We start from the raw sequence: 21,351 nt of genomic DNA, 5'->3' as shown, positions 1-21,351 counted from the left end.
AATATGGTAAAAAATTATTAAGAAAAAGAAAAAGAAAAAAAAAGGCAAGTAGAGCCATAAAATCTCACTAGTGTTATGGCCCATGGAGTAATATTTGACTTTAGCAAAAGATTGAGCAGCATGCACTATATTTGCTTTTTGAAAAGATGAGGTTCCTCCAGAAATGTATAGAACCCTAAAGTGAAATCCATTCCAACAATTAATTGCCACACTAAATTTTAAGCTTAGGATCCAAAATTTAGGCCTATATATCATTCAAGTGGGTCACACGAAGAGAAATAGTTTGAAGGGTGAGTGTTGCCTTGTGCACTATTTCCAATTATGTAGCGGCTTGAATCATAGATGGGGCTGATTTTTGGGGCCTAAATCTTTTATACAGTGAATCACCTAATGTTCGTGGTAGATTTTACATTAACAGTACGATGGGCCCACCCTAGCCATGGAATAGATTGCCCTTAATTGTTTATTTATTTATAAATTTATATTGTCTTACCAACCTAATGTGCTTCAACCGAGTTGACGAAATTTTATACATGGTCTAAGCTTAGGCTAATAGGTAAGCCAGTTTGAACTTTAAGCCTGAGCTCGACCCTCACTTGATACTTTAACCCAAGTCCAGCCGGAGGCGGCCTAACCCCAAAAGCCTGACAGGGCAGTCTAAGCCATTGACTGCTCTCCGAGTAGCTGAGGTAAGGGGATTATGCGCGGCTGTTTAACCATGAGAATTTTTATCAATACAAAAATATGAAACTGATTTTGTATACATTTCTAGTTGTAGACCATTTCTTAGCTAACGGTAAGAAGTTTTAAGCCGTATTTTAAAAATAGTTTGAAAGCAAATACTTTTCAATCCATAAAACAAAAGACAAGCAATCATTAAATAAAGACATCTTTATCAATATTTAATAGTTATGGTCCATACGTATACAGCCAGTAACAACCTACCAAAAGAATTGCACTTTTACCTAACCATCTTCATCAGTCATTCAAAACAAAGTTTCAAATTCAAGACAACACATCCCAACCAAATACAATATCGCAATCTATGAAAACACAAATCCATTTTCATCATAGAAGCAAAGAGCTTAGAAAACACAAATGAAGCACTGAATTCCATCAATCCTCAGGTGACTAGGACACCATTTCCTTCATCAGCAGTTGCTGCTGCTACTTTCTCCAAGCCACCACCAACACCACACGAATTTCGGGCCTTGGCCGAAGACTCCTTGCTTTGGACAGTCTTTGGAGACTTCCAAGATCCTCTCAGCAGTCTGTTTATAGCCTCCTTAGCAGTGCTGCTGATAGTCCTAGTCGCACTCTTGCTAATTTCCATTGTTTTACCGTTGCTTGATTCAGGTATTGTGGCAATGCTGGTTGTAGCCTTGGAAGAATTCCTGTTAATTGTTTCCGTTTTACCATTCGCCGGTTCGGATACTGACTTACTTCGGTTAATCGTCTCTGTTTTATTGCTTACTTGTTCAGATATTGATTTGCTTCGTCGGTGGAGTGGTGGCGATTTTGGGCGCATTGAAGGGATCTATGTGACAAAGATGCGACCAGAATGTTAAACCCTTTAAAAGTTCATCTTCAATGAAAATAAGACCAGAAGTGCACCCTAAAAAAGACTAATGCACATGTGTCACTAGTGTACAGTGATCAGAAGATTTATAACTGTTCATTTGGTGGGCCACATGTTTGATAGGCCATCGCGAGAAAGTGAACGTGACCAGATTCAGACTGTGGTAGCCATCAAATCAGTGGCCTCATGGAAAATGACCAATGATCAAAACATTTAAGAGGCAATGCTGAAAGAGAAAAACTCTGTTACTCTAGCAGAGCGTGGAGAATGATACAAAGGCACTTCCAGATTGCTTAGATATTGCATGCATGGAATATTCATAAATTCAAATTTAACTGTCCAAATTATGGATCCCAGTTTAGATATATCATGAAACAACAAGTACGATTATTCGATTACCTGACAATTGGATTGATGTGCATTCAAGGGATAGTTGAAAATGAAAGAAATATTCGAGGTTCTGTCTCAACAACCAAGTGTCTACTAATCAGAGGTTAGGTTTGTCCAATCACTCTGATTTTGAGACTTAGTGATAGTGGGTTCCACAGTAGTTAGTTTGCCACGTTTACAATTTTTAGGTGCCTGCGTATCAAGCATCATACACTGCCAGAGTGCCAAATAACTCCCGATGCTCAAAACAATTAGATTATCAGAGTTGATTAGCTCATCCATGTATGGTCCACTCGACCAATGATGCAAATCACTAGGCACATTCGCCTTGTAAAAGTATCTATATAACTCTGAAATTACAACTGCAATCTTCTACAGAATATTATGCAGCTACGTACCTTTTTCAATTCTGGTTTTGGAGGAGCTTTCTTATGATAGAAACTTGGCAATGGTGATGCTTTGAAAGTTGAACTCTTCCCCAGCTTCTTTATCTCGACTTCTCCTTGGACGGTACTGCCCACCTTTCAGAAATAAATAAATAAATAAAATCTAAGTTAAATAAATAAATACAATCTTAGTTGCTTCTTAAAAATGTATGCACTGTTTCAATTAATGAACAAGTCCAAGCACCATGGACGGACCATACGCTAAGAATATCCCAGATTGGAAGATAATAAGTTACCAATTTTGGAAAATTTTCAGTTGAACAGGGATGGTTGTTGTATTTCTCTTCTTTACAGTCTACCTTTAGTCACACAAATAACAAATTTAAGGTTGTCCTGTCATGTATATGGTGGGACCCAACAAGCCAATGGTCTGGATTATTAAACCATGGTTTCTCTACCTTTTATCCAATCCCTATTTGAATACTTCCAAATGGGCCCTAAGATCCACTAATTCAACTGAACTTAATCCAAATGGTCCACACAGTGCATGTGTTCCCATCCCACAGGGAAAGTCTTGTTTGATTTGGCAAGGTACCTGGCATACCGCCAACCACTAATGCAGAGCAAACAACTTCATTTGCATCAGATCCACACCGTCTATCAATTGCGCACCCAGTGGTAGCCTTGACTCAAACATCACACGAATTCAGAACTTGGGTGAGCCTAGCCATAGGAAATAATATTAAAACTTCTAAATTCACATGGTATAGTTCACCTATTTCAAAATAGTATGATTTTCTGAAAGTTCATCTTATAAGAAGAGCCATATGAATGGATTAGATGTCAATATAAACCAATGTGGACCCCACACACAACTAATGGTGGGCATCCGTCACAACTCTTCCGATGGTGTGGCCAACCTAAGTTTCGGACTGGCCTACTTTTTGGTTTCTTGGCTGAACATGAGGCAGTGCACCCCCATGGACAGTATGGATCTCATGCACTTTCTCCCCTAAGTAGGCACGACCCCTTGTGACAACACATGCATGTCAAAAATAGACGGTTTGTGATAGTTTATCTAATCATCCATTCACGTGTGGACCACCAGATATATGGACCAGCTGGTTTTTTGGAGGTGAGGAACATTCATCGTGGGTAACACCATATGAATGTCAGAGATCCTGCACATGTGCTATTTTGGCACATGTGGTGCGCTTTACGTTTGGTGCTTGAACATGGGATTATCCGGAATCTGGCACACGAAAAAAATGTGCGGACATGATATCCTACTACCTTATCTGTGGGCTGAGATTTCTTGACTTCAACCTCCTTCGTTTGAGCTTTCTCCTTCATTTTGTGACCAGGCTGCAATATAATAGATCTAGTCATAACATAGCAAAATCTCCATCGTTCACTTATCTGGGGATTTTACTTTAATGATCTAGACCGTTCATATGGTTGGATCAGTAGATGCACCACTCCCCAAAAATCCCTTAACTATATCCAATTAATGGTTTGGAAATGAATTGTTCAGCTGATGATCCACATTCATCCCCTATCGAATGGGTGAGATTCTCCAACAGGGGAGATTGTTGGTAATGGCCCATTCATGATCGAGCCCACCAGATGAACGGTCAAGATTTATTGGCAATCTCCTACCTCGGTTCGCTTCTCAGGTCGCTCACCGGGTTTGAGTGTGGATCGAGAAGGAGCGGCCCCATGCCTCGGCTCAGAGCTTCGGTCGGGCCTGTGAAGTCAACACAGAAGGAAAGCTTAGGGCTTTTTTGGCACTGTTTATTGATTGTGCATGTGGCAGCATACACGTGTGTTAATTGAGGCCGTCCAAATTGTAGGCCTCTGGATGGAAGGAGCATCGCAATTAAATCAATACGATTGGGCAATCCTAACCACATGATTTCAGCCTTTGACTCGTATGGCTGACCTTCTTTAAATCGTAGCTTTAAAGAAGTTCCACCAGGGCTCATCCATGAAGAGCTAACTTTAGGGCATGGTAAGATGGTGCCGACCATCCATCTAGTGGGCCCTAGTATGTAGGGGTGTACATTTAACTGGTAGAACCGTAGAACCGGATTGGAACCGACCAAACGGTCCGGTTTGGTCCAGTTATAGAGTGCACCGATTCCGGTTTTGGTTCTAAAAATCAAAGAATCGGTGACATCGGTTCGATTCTCGGTTTAGGGGTATGTAGAACCGAATCAAACCGTGAATCTATCCGTAGAACCAAACCGTGGCTTATACAATATTTAAACCATTCATCAAATGGACCACAACATGGATGGACATGGCCTTGCACTTGAGCTGGATTATAAAAAGCTCAGAACCGTGGAACCGATCTGGAACCAAACCGGGTGCCAACAGTCCGGTTCCGGTTCCGAATTTCCTAAAATCGTTAGGAACGGTTCGGTTTCAGTTTCACCCCAGAATCGGACCAAACCGAACCGTGTGCACCGCTGCTAGTATGCATAGGCAATGCGCAAGAAATCACATGGTACAGATAATCCCAGCAACTGGGAGGAATTGAATGGTGCATGGCGGTATCGCACGCATCTTTGCATAAGAGACATCGGTTTTTCAAACAAGTGAAGCCAGTTGTTTGGTAATCCAGACCATTGGTATCATGTGTTCAAATGTCGATGAAACATTTCTCAAAATATTCAAAAAAAGAAGAAGAAGAAGAAGAAGAAGAACTTCCAATCTGTGGCTTATAGATGAACGGTTAAGGAGTGAGAGAGAAAAAAGGGTCACTATCAATTAAAAAAATGTCCTAAATTCACGTTGATACTCATTGGACCAATGGGATTACCCAACCATGGGACCCACTTTCATACGCGTGGGCCGTGTTGGCACGTGAGCGTGCGGGTGGATAGGCAGGATTCCACGCGTGTGGCCTTATAAAAAAGAATGATTCCGAGAAAATAAATTGACGAGACGTAAGTGTGGCTGCTTGTAACTGTTTCGGACCCTGCCTGTAATGAACCATCATAACGGGATTTTAAATGACATCCACGTTCAATAGAGCCCACAGATGGACGGTCCGGAGTATCCTGCCTCCATGTAAAACATAGGCCCGCCCATCACGCAACATCCTCTTTTGAAAGATAAGGCGCGCTCCAGTGGTACCCGAATCGGGCAAATGTGGGGCCCACGTGATGTATGCAGGACATCCAATGCGTCCATCAGGGGCCGGAGCTCATGTTACCTCCATCAATTAAAAAAAATAAATCCAGCTCGCGATCCAACTCTCAGGTGAGCCACAACATAGCGAATCAGATGAGAGGAAACTCCCACCCTTGAGTTGCAACGGCCCCACCCGAGTAGCAAAACAGCTTGATTTGTGCTTGGTCCTTAGTCTGTCGTTAATGACCTTATTGCATATGCATCATTCCCTCTTGTATCATTCACTTTCAAATTATTCCCTGTGGTGTGGCCCACCTAAGTTTTGGATCGGGATGATTTTGAAACGCTAACGTAACCTGAGGTCATGCATCCGATGGATGGGTTGGATGTCCAATTGGGTTCCAATTCTGTCCGGTACAGCCCCTTGAAAATTTAAGAGATGGGAATATTTCGTGCATGGAAATTCACCTGACGTTCAAGCTAGCAGACTTGGAGAGGTTGGGGCTAGAATGCGCCGGTCCTACTCCGCGCCTCTCTCTGGACATTCTCTTCTCCGTCGCCAAAGAGAAAGGCTGAGGGACCGTGAGCTTCATCTTGTGGTTCTGCTTCGGAGCCGCTTTCGGTTTCTGCAACAAAACTGCCCGGTTTCCCAGCTTCGTTTCTTCTCCACACCCATTCTCAGCCTCCACAATCGGGTCTTGGTTCGTCAACGAAACCGCCTGGTTTTCGAGCTGGGCTCGATCTTCACTCGTCTCCTCCAATTGCTGGTTTTGTTTGTTTTCTTGGGTCGGCTCGTTGCAGCTGTTGGATCCTTCTTCTTCTTCTCCATTCTGTTGTGGTAGATTACTTTGCCGGATTTCTTCCTTCTCCTTCATTTTTTTTTCTTTCTGGAAAGGTTGGAGAAGTTGTTGTAACTTAAAACCATAGATGAATTGAGAGAGATCACATGGCACACGTGTGGAACATGCGGACAGGATATGTCATCCGCGTGCGGTCTACACTCAACCACGTCTGGATGATTGAGACCGTCCATCTTCTGCGTGTTAACGTGGATGGGCGATGTACATGGGTCTCTCAACGGCCGGGCCAAGGTCTGTCCAAGCCCGGCCTAGACTTGCGTGGGCAAAAAAACCAACGATGGCCAAGCCCCGCTCATGATGATCATGAATGGTCCAAGCCCGAGTCAGACCCGGACCGAAGCCCCGTCATCCCCTTGTTGAAGATCCAAGCTGTTTATTAGTCATGCGCGACCATGTTGATATAAAAAATCTAATTTTGGCTCAACCTCGAGCCTAATATTCCAGCCAAAGCCCAGACTGCTGTGAGTCAGCCCAAAAGCCAAACGCGCCATCCTCGCCCCAAATTGTACAAAGTGGGGCTTATTTGGTACTCTGGAAAAGTGTAGCGGTTGATACACAGACGCTTATAAATCAGACACGTGGCATATAGTACTCATATAGTAAATTAGAAACTATGATCGGACAGTCCAAATTGCAGGATCAACTAGATAGGTTATCATTCATGGTTAAGATTTATACAACCATCCTAACCTCTGATTCCTGGGCAATAATTTGTTGAATTAGCACTCGAGTATTTTTCATTTGGTCCGTTCATTAAATGTCCACCAATAAACCCCTTTTAAAAAAAAAAAATTGGGACCCATAGTTTGGACGGTTGCAAGTGTGCCATGTGTGCAACTTGTTGGTGAACGCTTATCAACCATCACTCTCTCAGGAGTGTCGAACTACTACTTTTGCAAAGAATTGATTCTGAGCGGATGAGATTGACTCTCAACTATCATCTATGTCCTGTGAGAAACATCAATGGGCTGGATCATCGATTGTGAATTTGTAACTTATTTACAGTGGTAGACAGACAGTCCCAATCGTTGGTTGTAGCTGCATATGGGCCCATCCACCGACTGACATGATGGTGGACATGGCTCTTCTCCTTTTAGGAGGTGTGGGGTCAATCTCATCTCATCTAGAGTTCTAAAATGCTGGAACAAAAGGAATTTTCCATGACTCCATGTCATTCTGAACATGCGAGATACATAAATCGATCAAAAGCCGTCCATTTCATATTTCCAACGATGAAGGGGGCGATGGTCTAAAAATCACAATATTTTGACGATGATGGCATACCAAAATGGAAATTAATGGATAAGAATCAATGGCGCCCATTAAGTGAGGAACGGCCCATCTATTATATGGTTAAGATAGTCCGATGATTACTAAAATTTGGCTAGGGACAATCAACGGCTGAGACCACAAGATGCCTTCTTAGGATCATGATGCACGTGTGCTACGTGTACAAATCTTGAATCTCGATAATTCCGTGCTTGGAGAGCTAGGTAATCTGTTCTCCGATAATAATTCAAGTGGTCCATTTAGCACACGTAATGAAATTGATTGGATAGCGTTGCTATATTATTTTATTATATAATTGATTAAAATTTTGATAAGAATATATTAATCATGGTGGTTGGCACTGATAATGCCCATCCAATGCAAAGCATTTGATACTAGATACGTTTCTTCATCACCACGTGTGTGAGAAGTTAGTAATTTTTTTTAAAAAAATTATGCTCCATTCATAGTTGATTTAGTGATTTTGATAGTCCGGATTATCACACAATCATCAGTTGTATACAATCTTCTAAGTGCGTGTATACTAACCGTTGTACTCTAATATAGACTGAATAACATTCCTCATTATTATGTGGAAACTTTATAGATTGCTATCATTAATTTCGTATTCATATTCTGGCACACAATTAAGTAAGCTTTTTGTTAAGCTACTTCATTAATTAAGTTCATATTCATTGCACTACTTTCCCTTTCCAAATTTTCTATCAAATGCAAAGTAAATAAGTTATTATTATCATTTCCAAGTGTTTGTTTAAATAGAAGTTATGGTTTGTAAATCAGGGTCAAATACATCAGTAAATTATAATTATCATATTTTTCACATTATAAAATTATCATTTTTATTGAGATTTCTAAGTGAAATAAATAATTTAAGAAATTAATTATTGCAATCCAATGTAAGTGATGCCACCCATAATTACATGAGTAAATAATCATTACTCATTGCTATAAAATACAAGTGATGTTGTCACATGAGCAAATAACTGTTGTAATTTGAAAACCAAACAAGCCCTTGAATTCTTTGAAATTCATTTACCTTAATAAGTTTTTTTCATAAATGACAATAATGGCTCTCTTTATTTAATTAATGAGGAAGAAAATCTTGTTAATTTTGTAAATGACTAAACTACTCTTACATGTAAAATGGTATATGTCATATGGCTTGCAAACAGGTTCACCCTGCTGATGAAGTGGGACATCACATAAATCACACATTTCCAACCATCACATGCAAATTGGAGGTTTTCAGGTGGTTGTCATGGTTTTTTACTCTATACCCCACTTGATATAAGGATAAGCTTGGTCTTTGAAGGCTCTCATAATGTAAGCATTGGTTGCCAACCATAAAAAGATCGCGTCTTACACATGCAAGAGTATAAGCCCAACGGTAGCAATGGAATCAGGAAAAGTATATAGTAGAGACTATTCTTTTCTATTATATTAGTTATTGATTATGAGTTCTTTCTTCCATATTACTTAGTGATTCCAACTCTTGGTGAGTTCTTTCTTCCTAATTAATTATATAGTAGAGACTATTCTTTTCTATTATATTAGTATTAGTTATTGATTATCAGTACTTTCTTCCATATTAATTAGTGATTCCGACTCAAGTCTTGGTGAGTTCTTTCTTCCGTGGTATGAAATGTTTGCACCAATAAATCTAAAAGTGGATTGATTATTAAAATTTAAAAAAATCTATTTAATCACTGAATTATCTGGCGTCTACAATATATGATTAAGTTACTACTGATTTTACTGGATCAAAATTTTAAAATGTTGAAAAAATCATACCCCCTTATTTACCTGGTGTAATTACTTGAGCCGGCTGAGAGAACACCTTCATGTCCGAATTTTAAAAAGGAATCCATTGAAACCTATCCTGACTCTAACATGTTTGTTCCCAACTCTTCACAAGTGGGCCCACATTTTCTGCAAGGTGAAAATAAGGCTAGTTCAGTCATCAAGTGGGCCTCGCGTGTGTGGCAAACGTGGAGCCATTGGATCTTTCAAAATCACAGAAGATGCCATTTACTGTATTTCATCTTCTACTTCTTTTTATTTACACTTGCCACGGACAGGTAGCAATGCACCTTACATGAGCGAGATCCAAGACATCTTGCTCCAATAACCAGTGCCGTCTACTAGTTATGTTTCCCACACATACCGAAAGAAATTGCAGACCGTACATATTTAGTATACACGTGTGGCCTAATTATTATATGACTAGGTCACGTTCATGGTAGACGGCTGGTGATGAAGGTCACGTCATGCACATGTACCCAAGAGTAGTTTTCATAATGCCGTAAGAGGAGATCTAATTGGTAATAAAGGGATCCTTACCATTGCTCCGGTGGTTGACTCCTGAGAGTTTCAACACCTCGTCAAGGGTGAGTATCCATAGACGTGAAATCCCACCATGGGATGAGTGTGCGTGTGTTAAAAATAAATAAAAAAAATTAATAATCAAGAATTCGTTATCTATACATATAGTGTTGTCAGAACAGATGTATTCAATCTGAAATTTTTTTGGGGATGTTCAATTGATCAAAAGCATGGCTCGGCCAGTCAAGGGTCCGCTCGACTTAAAGTCCAACGAGCTTGATTTTTTGGGTGTCTGTGATGCTCTACCAATCGAGGGTCAGTCTCGATCCGTCGAGCAGGTTGCTCGACTAGTTGAGGCCCTCCTTCGACTAGTCGAGGTTACGCAGAGCCTGCGCGGACTGCGTAAATTTGTGGCGATTTTCGGACTTTTCCAAAGGAGGTGTGTAAGTGGAGTTTTCTAAACTATAAATAGGAGTCCTTAGGGCTATTCTAAAATATTCTAAGGTTTTTTAGAAGTTTTTCAAGGATTTCTAAAAGGGTTTTAAGGTTATCAAAGGGTGTAGTAAGGGTGAAATTCGAGGTTGTTCGAATTGGATCTAGATCTGTGTGATTCTGCAACACAATCCCTAACAAGTAGTATCAGAGAAATCGTTAGGGCACAAATCTGAATCTGCAGGATTAGTAATAATGAGAAACGACAAGTTTGATATTGAGAAGTACTCAGGCAAAAATAATTTTTAGTTATGGAAGGTTAAGATGATTAGCTTGTTAACCAAGCAAGGTAAGATTAAGGCTCTTAAGGAGCGGAAATCTACCATGAAAGAAGATGAATGGAAAAACTTTGATAGCAATGTTTTAGCCTCTATCCGTTTATGTCTCATGGATGAGGTTCTCTATAATGTTTTGAGAGAGAAAACTATAACTAGTTTGTAGGCGAAGTTAGAGAACATCTATGCAAAGAAGTCTTCTGAAAATCGCCTACACTTGAAGCTATAGTGTTATACCTTCAAGATGATAGAGGGTGGAGATCTAGAAGCTCATGTCAACAACTTTAATAAATCGATGTGCAAATTACTGGATATGGAGGAAGTGGTCAAAGATGAGGAACAAGCATGTATATTGTTGAATTCTCTTTCTGTATCATATGAGTCTTTCAAAGACACGATGTGCACTGCAAATAAAACCCTAAGTGTTGACACCGTTATCTCAGCCCTTCAAGGGAAGGCTATGAGAAAGCTAAACGGCGACATGGGGGCATCTTCCAATGCACTGATTACGAGGGGCAGAGATTCTGAGCGAGGTACAGGGTCTTCAAGACCTAGATCCAAATCCAAGGGTAATGGCAAATGAAAATTAAAGTGTTAGAAATGTGGGTTGATTAGACACATGAAGAAAGATTGTACAAGTTGTAAAACAAAGAAAGAAAATTCAGCGGCTTCTTTCAAGGAGGCCAATTTGGTCACATCTGATGAAGAATCAAGTGGTGTTGATGTTCTGTCTGTTTTCATGATTGGTCACTTACACAACAATCATAAAGACGAGTGGATACTTGACACGGGAGCATCTTATCACATGACTCCTCATCGGAGTTGGTTTACCAGTTACAAGGAATGCGATGGTGGGCAGATTTTTATGGGCAATGACAACGCCTGTAATGTTATGGTTATTGGTACAGTGAAGCATACCGTAATTGACATCAGGCATGTTCCTGATATGAAGAAAAGTCTGATTTCTTTCGGTGCACTCGAGGCTATAGGGTGCAAGTTTACCGGTATTGATGGTATCCTTAAAGTTTCAAAAGGGGCACTCATGGTTATAAGAGTGCAGAGACACGGAAACCTTTGCAGGTTAACTGGGAGCACTTCGACAAGTAGAGTGGCAACAGCTATTGCAAACTCCACGTCTCTACGTATGTGGCATGCTCGTCTGGGCAACATGAGCGAGCGGGGCATGAAGATACTTTCTAATCGATGTTGATTCCAACTTTTAAAAATTCTGATTTACATATATGCGAGCATTGTATATAAGGTAAACAATCTAAATTGTCTTTTAAATATGAAAAACATGTTTGTAAGGGAGTGTTTGATTATGTGCACTCTGACGTATGGGGGCCATCGCTAGAAGTTTTCATTGGGGGATCGTCATGATTTGTTTCATTTATTGACGACTACTCCAGGAAAGTTTGAGTTTACTTCATGAAACGTAAATCCGAAGTTTTCACCATACTGAAACAATGGAAGGCAATAGTGAAAAAAGTCAGGGCGAAAAATAAAGGTTTTAAGGACTGATAATGGTGGAGAATTTACTTCCATTGAGTTTAATGAATACAGAAAGGATGAAGGGATCATCAGGCACAACACAGTGTGCCACACACCTGAGCAAAACAGAGTGGCTGAGCGAATGAATCGGACTCTCATAGAGAGGGTCAGATGCATGTTAAGTAATGTTGTGTTGGGCAAGGACTTATGCACAGAGGCCATTAACACGGCTTATTATTTGGTGAACCAATCTCCTTCAATGACAATTAAATGTAAAATCTCGAAGGAAGTATGGAGTGGTCAGAAAATCGACTACTCAGATCTACACATATTTGGTTGTGAAGCTTACTCTTATGTACTGTCAGTTGAAAGAGATAAGCTAGACCATAGAGAAAAAAAGTATATCTTTATTGGCTATGGTATTGGTGTGAAATGTTACAGGTTATTCGACAAAATCACATGCAAGGTCATCATTAGCTGTGACATTAGATTCAATGAAAGCTCTCTATTCCGCAAGAATGATCAAGAAGAGCAAAAGGAACTAGAAATGTTGATCATAAACGTCCAGATTGACTCAGATGATACTCAAGTAGAAACAGATGCGCAGACAGAGGTACAGGATCAGGTGGAGCAGCCACCTGTGAGAAGGAACCCCCGCGTGATCGCAGGTTACCGGCAAGATATAGGGACAACTCTAATATTGCATATGCCCTCATTACAGATGAGAGAGACCCGTCTACTATTTAGGAGGCTCTTGATGAGCCTGATACAAAAAAGTGAAAGGTGACTATAGACGATGAGATGGACTCGTAACATAAAAATCACAAATGGGAGCTGGTGGAGCTTCCTGTGGGCCGAAAAGCAATCGGATGCAAGTGGTTATTTAAAAGGAAACAGGATAGATACAAAACAAGGTTGATAGCGAAGAGTTATGCTCAGAGAGAAGGAATCGACTTCACAGAGATATTTGCGCCGGTGGTTAAGCAGGTATCTATCAGGTTCGTGTTGGCGCTGGTTGCCCAATACGATCTCGAACTGGAACAGATGGATGTGAAGACTGCATTCTTGCACGAGGAATTGGAAGAGCAGATCCGCATGAAGCAACCAGAGGGCTAAGAAGTTAAAGGGCCGGAGAAAAAGGTTTGCAGGTTAATGGGGTCGTTGTACGGCCTGAAATAGTCGCCTAGATAATGGTATAAAAAATTTGATTCTTTCATGGTGAGTCAAAAATTTACTCAGAGTGAATAAAATTATTGTGTCTATTACAAGATACTGAGTGATGAAAAATTCATCATCCTAGTACTGTATGTTAATGATATGTTGATCACCTGTCATAATATGTCTGAAATCAACGTACTGAAGACTCAGTTATCAGGGACATTCGAGATGAAAGATCTGGGAGTTGCAAAGAGGGTTCTCAGCATAAATATCCATAGAGACAAGAAGAAGAGCAGGCTTTTGTTATCACAGGCAGAATACCTTGAAAAGGTATTGATCAAGTATGGGATAGACCAAGCAAAGCCGGTGAGCGTTCCCCACGCGACTCACTTCAAGCTTTCCTCAGAACAATGTCCTAGATCAAATGAGGAAAAGCAAGTTATGTCTCATGTGTCTTATTCGAATGCAGTTGACAGTTTAATGTATGTCATGGTCTGTACAAGACCAGATATTTCACAGGCAGCCTGTGTTGTGAGCAGATACATGTCAAACCCCAATAAGCAACATTAGGAAGCTGTGAAATGGCTACTTCGATACATTCGATATACAAAAGACTACGTCTTAACCTTTGAGAAGACAGGAATAAAGTTGGTAGGGCATATAGATTTCAACTATGCGGGCAGTTTAGATTCCAGGAAGTCTACTTCAGGATACTTGTTTGTACTAGCGGGTGGAGCAATCAGTTGGATGTCGAAGCTTCAGTCCGTGGTGGCTCTTTCCACGATCGAAGCAGAATATATGACAGTAACAGAAGCGTTTAAAGAAGGTGTTTAGCTCAGAGGCATGATAAATCAGTTAGGACTTCAGCAGGATGTCGTGTTAGTTAACTGTGATAGCGAGAACGCTATCAATTTGGCTAAAAATTCTGTTTATCAGTCACGCACTAAACACATTGATGTTCGTCACTACTTTATCCGACAGGTGCTTGAGGAAGGAGGCGTCACGCTGGAGAAGATTCATACCAGTGTGAATCCAACAGACATGCTAATCACCAAGGTCATTCCTACAGAGAAGTTCAAGTTCTGTGCAACTTCTCTGAGCTTGGCGATAGCGTAAAAGAAGGACGGAGTATGCACGAGAAGCACTGATTGAAGCTATGATGCGATGAAGAGATAAAAGAAGAAGTTAAGAAGCTACACGGTTAAAAATTGAAGACATGGTGGAGATTGTTGTCAGAACATATGCATTCAATCTGAAATTTTTTGGGGACGCTCGACTGGTTGAGAGCATGGCTCGACCAGTCGAGGGTCCACTCGACCCGTCGAGACTCGCTCGACTCAAAGTCCAGCGAGCTCGATTTTTTTTTGTGTCTGTGATGCTCGACCAGTCGAGGCCCTCCTTCAACTAGTTGAGGTTACGCAGATCCTGCACGGACTACGTAAATTTGAGACGATTTCTGGACTTTTCAAAAGGAGGTGCGTAAATGGAGTTTCCTAAACTATAAATAGAGGTCCCTAGGGCTATTCTAAAGTATTATAAGGCTTTCTAAAAGTTTTTCAATGGTTCTTAAAAGGGTTTTACGGTTATCAAAGGGTGTAGCAAGGGTGAGATTCGAGGTTGTTCGAATCGGATCTAGATCTGTGTGATTCCGCAGCACAATTCCCAACATATAGTGCACACGTACAAGATCCAAACCTTTCATCTGTCAACCGTACCTACGGTGATTAAGTGCTTGGTAACTAATTCATAAATGGGCCTGTAATTTACCGTACCTTTCATAAATACGTGTTTAGAATAAATAGGCCTGCAATTTACCATGAAATCATGTCTTTTCGACAAAGTATTTGCTAAAAGTTGAGAATACTTTCTCAAAGCAATCATCCTGTATAAATTAGAGGCTTTTTTTTTTCTTTTTTCTTTTTTTCACTTTTACACACAGGACATTCTTATCATTAAGAAAAAGAAAAAAAAAAAAAAAAAAAGGTTTCTTCGCAGAAGGTAGTAGGTACTGCCATGAAAATAAACCTAATAAATTAGGTAGCTTAATGAAATGTTTATTTAAAATATGAGTATAAATACTAAATGATTGGAAGCCAATTCAATAGGCTGGAAAGCACACCCAGATCCATAGCTCAACCGGCAGACTGAGTGGAGATACCTCGTTTCAACATGGAGTGTGTGTCCTGATATGGGTGTGTACTAACAAGCTAACCCAAGCTTTTTAAAAAAAAAAAAAAGAAAAGAAGAAGAAGAAGAAGAAAAAGAAGGCTGGAAAACACCTAATTCCATCAGAATGTGACATGGCATCGTTTCATAGGCCTGTCAGATGCTAGTTAGAGAGGACCCACTAATTTTCAAAAGTTGTTGGATCAAGTACCTACTCAATCCTATTTGGCAGGCCAATGAAATGGTGATATATAATGGGACTCTGTATTTATCCAAAGGGAAGGAAGAAGGTAACTTTTAAGTGCATGGGCGGATGGTGTATTTCGTATGGTGGCAATTGTTAATCACATTTGCACACCGTCCATCAGATGTACTGCCCCAGTTTGTCCATGATTGAAAAAATACACCATAAAAACTTCAGTTGGGCCACACCATAGGGAATATGTAATGCTTAAAGTGTCTAAATTCATATTTTGCAAACTTCGGTATTAGAATGGCCTAGCTTTTGGGGCAGGCATCCCTTCGTCCTTTTAAGCCGGATGATATGAACGGATTGAATTGATTATGCACACTAGGGTGGGCCCCCATGCACAACCAATGGCAGGCATCTCCATCTCAACTGTACCCTATGATGCAACCCACCAGATTTTTTCGGTCTGCCTGATCCTTTAGGCCTCACGGACAACTTGATGCGATGCATCTATTGAACGGTATGGATCTCATGTACTATCCCCTGTGGCCAGATTCGCGCATGATCTTATGAAAATAGCTGAATTCCGCTTGTTGTTGGAATCGAACTATTCAAATAAGAAGACAATTAACGGGTGCCGAAAATAGTTAAGCAAGAGCTGTACATCCCGGACACGGATTAGCTACGGATGGCTTCATTAGCTATCTAGCTACTGAATTAATCGTCACCAAGTTCTGTGGGCCCACCATAATGTATGTGTTGTATCCACACCATCCATTCATTTGTAGAGGTCATTTCAGGGGATGAGTCATAAAATGAGGCGGATCAAAAGATCAAGTAGACCCCACAACAGATAATAGTGGAGACAGCGATGCCCACCCTTGAAACCTTTCTATGGCCCACCTTGATGTTTATTTGAGATCCAAACTGTTCATAAGTTCACAGAAAAATAGATAAAGGGCAAACACAAATATCAGCTTGATCGAAAATTTCTGTGGCCTCCAAATTTTTTTTAATGGTAGGCGTTCAATCCCCAATGTTTTTTTTGTGGCGGGTGCACTTGAGATTTCGATCAGCCTCATTCTTTGGCTAGTGTCCTAAAATGATCTCTACAGATAGATGGACAGTACGGATAAAAACACGTAAATAATGGTGAGAGCCACTGAAATTGGTGACGTCACGTCAGTAGCGATATGCCTATGAAGCTACATCCCACGAACACTATTTCGATAGCGCTATTACGTGAGCCAAAGGGGTCCAAAATCAAGAAATGATACCTGATGATTAGAACATCTCATTCACTGGGGATGTATACAATTTTTGCACCTTCACTTTCTATAGATTACACGTGGCATGTGTACGTATGATGATTGGAATATCTCATTCACGGTACGTCTCCTGACCATGATCAAAAGTCACAAAAGTCACATGATCAGACAATCCTGACCATGCAATAGACGGCATACAGATGAACGGTTTACATAATCACACGTATTACACGCACGCATGAATAAAGATTTCATGAAGAGAAGAAATAAATAAATAAAGCCTGAAAAACTGGAAAAGATAGGAGGATGAGAAAATCACCTTTTGGGGCTGAAAGAGCAGATGTCTCGTCTGTAATGCAAGTAGAAATCTCCGCCTGAAATAGTCGAGGTTGCTCTAAACTGAAATGAAGACCGCTCTGGAATCCGGTCAATGCCGGCATCGCACTAAAATACTCGAGAATCTTAAATTCCGACGGAGTATGAACATCCGTGCTCATGCAATCAATTTCCATACACGTGGCACACACTATTCCAGGTTTCTTATACAGATGGGCCTTAATTCATAAATCATACTGATGGGTCGTCATCAACTCTGTGTGATTGGGAGTCAAGAGATGGACGGCTATTACACGTTTCTAAGTCAAGGGTACGGTAGCTAAATTGACTAAATTGTGGATCCACCGTTCCTAAAATAAGATTGGTTGAACCATCCGTCTCTCCGATTAGTGGACCCTTGTTTCATGAAATACAACCATTGGATGTTATTTATTTTTAACCGTCCAATGGATGTTCACCAATCCAATAGTCAGATAATAAAATAAGCATTTCTTTTTGTTCATGATATATCTAAACTGGCACATAGATTTTGGACAGTTTAATTGGAATTACTTGCATGCCAGGTGTGCTATTTCTAAATAATTTCTAACTGCCTGCGTATCATCCCTTACGCTCCGATAGAGTATGAAAGCTTTTCTCTTTACAATGATGAATGTCAAGAGTCCTAAGTCAGACTCAGGACTCGTATCATCGCGTGTGTTTGACTTGATCGTCAGGATTCGTTTGGAAACTTTCGTGCACTCGCTACAGGGAAAGTACACTCGCCTAAAACATTGCAACAAAGAACACGTATGAGAGATCGGAGCCGTTCATCAGATGACGGCACTTCTGATGAGCGGCTCAGATCTGATACATGCGGTTCCTTATCTCCACTTGTTAGTAAGGGACACTTTGAAAGTGCACTCGAGCAATTTCAGTTGCCACGATTCGGATTGGACGAAACGGGAGCGGATTCGGTCGGACCGGGAAATGCCGAGCTCAGTCAGACCGTGGGGCTCACATTGATGTATTTGTTTTATATCCACGCCGTCCATCTGTTTTTTGTGGATTATTTCAGGAAATGAATAAAAATAAAAAATAAAAAATAAAGTAGATCCAAATCTAAGGTAGACCATGCCATGGGAAATAGTGGTGATTGAATGCCCACTATTAAACTTATCATGCAATACAAATGTTTTCAATAAAACTCTTACGTTTTTTTTTTTAAAACTTCATACAAGTCGTACGACCTTATTATCAGGTTGGATGGCAAATAAACATTACAGTTGAGTTAGGAAGTTTTTAACTGTGGGCGCTCAATCACCATTATTTTCTATGGTGCGGTCCATTTAATATTTATATCTACTTTCATTTTGATATCATGCTTAAAATGATATGAAAAAATGAATGGACGAAAAGGATATACACTGCATGCATCAAACTGAGCCCCACTCATGGCCTAACCGAACTTAGTGTTACATAAGCCTATTGAATCCGCTTCCGACGAAAACTTGGCTGCGAGGCGTGGAAGGGATGCGCAACAACCTCACATATGGTTAGAGGTGTACACAAACCAAGCTAGCTCGGTTAGCTCGCTCGACTCGATTTGAAAAAGCTCGATTTGACTCGATTCGAAGCTAAGTTCGAGCAAGCTGATTTTTTGAACTCAAAAATGAGTTCGAGCTGGCCCCAACTCAACTTGACTTGGATCGAACTCAGCTCGATTCAAACTCGGATCAAACCAGTTAGGTGACTCAGTTACTTTGATATTGATGTTGCTCACCAAGTATTTGATGAAATGATTCAAAGAAGTGTGGCTGGTAGCAAGGAAGGTATGTATATGAAACCAACATCCTTTTTTTCTTAATTTTTATGTTGCTTAGAAGATGTTTGATAAAATACCTGTAAAACTATTGTTGTTATTTCAAATACGATGAGAATTTGAAGGTATAGTTCAGGTGTTTGTAGAAGTGCTATAATGGCGAACTCGGCTTGATCTTGGCTTGAATTCGGCTCGAGTTGTTGACCAAATCGAGTCGAGCTAGCCAGTCAAGCTCGAGGACTAAGCCGAGCTAAGTTCGATCCGAGGTCAACTAGTGGCTGAGCCCAGTCAAGTTGAGGCCAGCTCGGCTCTGTTCAACTCTATGTACACTCCTACATGTGGTAGAGCCACCTCTTCGAGGAGTTGTATCTATCAATCATCTCCATCCAATGAGTGGGCCCTATCATTGAGGTAATTGTACCTATCCAGTCCGTCCATCTAGTGGGGCCTATCATTTGTGGATTACGTTTCGGGAATCGCACACATCAGACAATTCCACCATAACTTTTCATCCAATTCCCCACTGAATAGTTTACTGTTAACTACTATATTTTCTACGGTCTCACTTGCGTCCACCAATTGGATGAATACTACAATCTGATCCGTCCATAGATTGAAAGATTCTCCGTCAAAAGTGGGGGCGATTAAATGGACGGACCTGATTGGTACAACACCCCTACCCGTGTTCTGTGGAGAGAAGGCTCTACCATGTCTAGTCTCGAGTACGAGTCACATAGGAGGCGAATTGCCTGCAGCCGGGGGCTGCAAGAGATCCTGTAATACTAAGATCTTTGGGGCCCACCGTGATGTGTATGTTTTATCCACTCCATCCATCTGTTTAGTCACCTCATTTTGGGACATGATCCCAAAAATTAGTAATATCCAAATCACAAGTGGATCACACCACCAGAAACATTAGGGATAAAGATGCTCACCGTTGAAACCTTTCTAGTGCTCATCGTGATATTTATATGCCATCCAACACGTTCATAAGTTGAATCCCACATGTGTGAAGGAAAAACACAAATTTCAGCTTGATCCAAAACTCATGTTTCCCTCAATAAGTTTTCAACCGTATAAGTTCAATCACCTTTTTTCATGTGGTGTGGTCCAATTGTGCTTTGGAGATGCCTCATGCTTTGATTCATGTACTAAAATGAACTGGGGAAACGGATGGACTGAGTGTATATAACACGTAAATCATGGTGGCCCCCACAGAGTTTAGGGCTGCAAGAATCCCCGTAAGCCCCCGCTTCAGGCAATCAACCTCCAGTTATATTCTTCCATGTCATCATGTGGTTCATCTCACCTGTGCCATGTATCAAGTACGGTTTTAATTTTAACGGAAACGATACAAGACATCATGCTGTACTGTAACTACCATACAGCATCATGTATTGTATGACTTCCCTATTTTGAATATTTGATACGGCAAGAAGCCGGCAGATGTCCATTGTCTCATTGCAGATTTCCAATTTCATGAGTGCGAGCGGCTCTTTGGCGTTCATAACGTACAACAAACTCGTGTTTCCTTCAGTATGGCACAAGATTCAGTGCGCTCATCAGATGGACTACAGATGGGCCACAAACCAAACAAATCTGATGATCTTAGCCGTTCAATCAGTGACAGCAATGTGGTGGTTATTGTAAATAAAAATGATAACAGAGAAACCATAAGCTTAATGGGAAAGCCCCCTGATTTAGAAATTGAAATAACACGACTAATGCAATTTTGGGTAACTGGCGTCTACATGGGGACACTACCCCCAATGGGTTCTGGGTACCCTATGAGAAAGGTCAGCAATAGTTTAATTAGAGGCTTCTTTTTTTTTTTCATTGGAGCCTCTTATTGGAGTGGTAACATTATATAGTTTCCTTTGCCCAATAATCAGATTGATCCACTGGTCAGGTGGGTCATAATTTTCAAACCAAATGCACGGCTCTGAAAAACTAAGTGAAGTTCTCTAACGCACCACTTTTTTTCAATATTGGGGCCCACGTGCTAATTCGACCATATTTTGTTTTTGTGAAAACATGTGCAAGGTCAGACCAACTTGATGGATGGATTAGATCTGGCCCATGTGCATCATGCCGCCACGTGTAGCGTGCACACCAGCTTTAGTGTCACCCGGATGGGACGCGGATTGCCTGCGACACCCTGTGGCAGGAAAGTCTTGCGGTCGGAAGTTAGTTGGGGCATCATGTGTTT

General features: G+C 40.8%; 1 protein-coding gene across 1 annotated transcript; it reads right to left on the bottom strand.

The window, feature by feature from the left end:
• Nucleotides 1-876: 876 nt before the first annotated feature.
• On the bottom strand, nucleotides 877-6,416 carry LOC131233609 (protein WVD2-like 1). The gene is made up of 5 exons (XM_058230389.1): nucleotides 5,962-6,416; nucleotides 4,015-4,102; nucleotides 3,649-3,720; nucleotides 2,368-2,490; nucleotides 877-1,537 (listed from the first exon to the last, which is right to left on the bottom strand). The coding sequence occupies exons 1-5, from the start codon at nucleotides 6,366-6,368 to the stop codon at nucleotides 1,124-1,126; spliced, it is 1,104 nt and encodes a 367-aa protein (XP_058086372.1). The 5' UTR covers nucleotides 6,369-6,416; the 3' UTR covers nucleotides 877-1,123.
• Nucleotides 6,417-21,351: the final 14,935 nt, after the last annotated feature.

Source organism: Magnolia sinica, chromosome 18 (assembly GCF_029962835.1).
Source record: "Magnolia sinica isolate HGM2019 chromosome 18, MsV1, whole genome shotgun sequence".
Lineage (NCBI taxonomy): Eukaryota > Viridiplantae > Streptophyta > Magnoliopsida > Magnoliales > Magnoliaceae > Magnolia > Magnolia sinica.
The sequence above is the reverse complement of the archived record's forward strand: the minus strand, read 5'-3'. Positions and strand labels throughout refer to the sequence as shown.

Bases quoted from the DNA above. Each gene is read 5' to 3' on its own strand.
- LOC131233609 (XM_058230389.1), bottom strand. From the start codon at position 6,368: ATGAAGGAGAAGGAAGAAATCCGGCAAAGTAATCTACCACAACAGAAT. The intron at 3,721-4,014 runs GTAGGAGATTGC...ATTATATTGCAG, and splicing joins GACCTGAGAAGCGAACCGAG to CCTGGTCACAAAATGAAGGA. The intron at 2,491-3,648 runs GTAGTAGGATAT...TATTTCTGAAAG, and splicing joins AATCTCAGCCCACAGATAAG to GTGGGCAGTACCGTCCAAGG.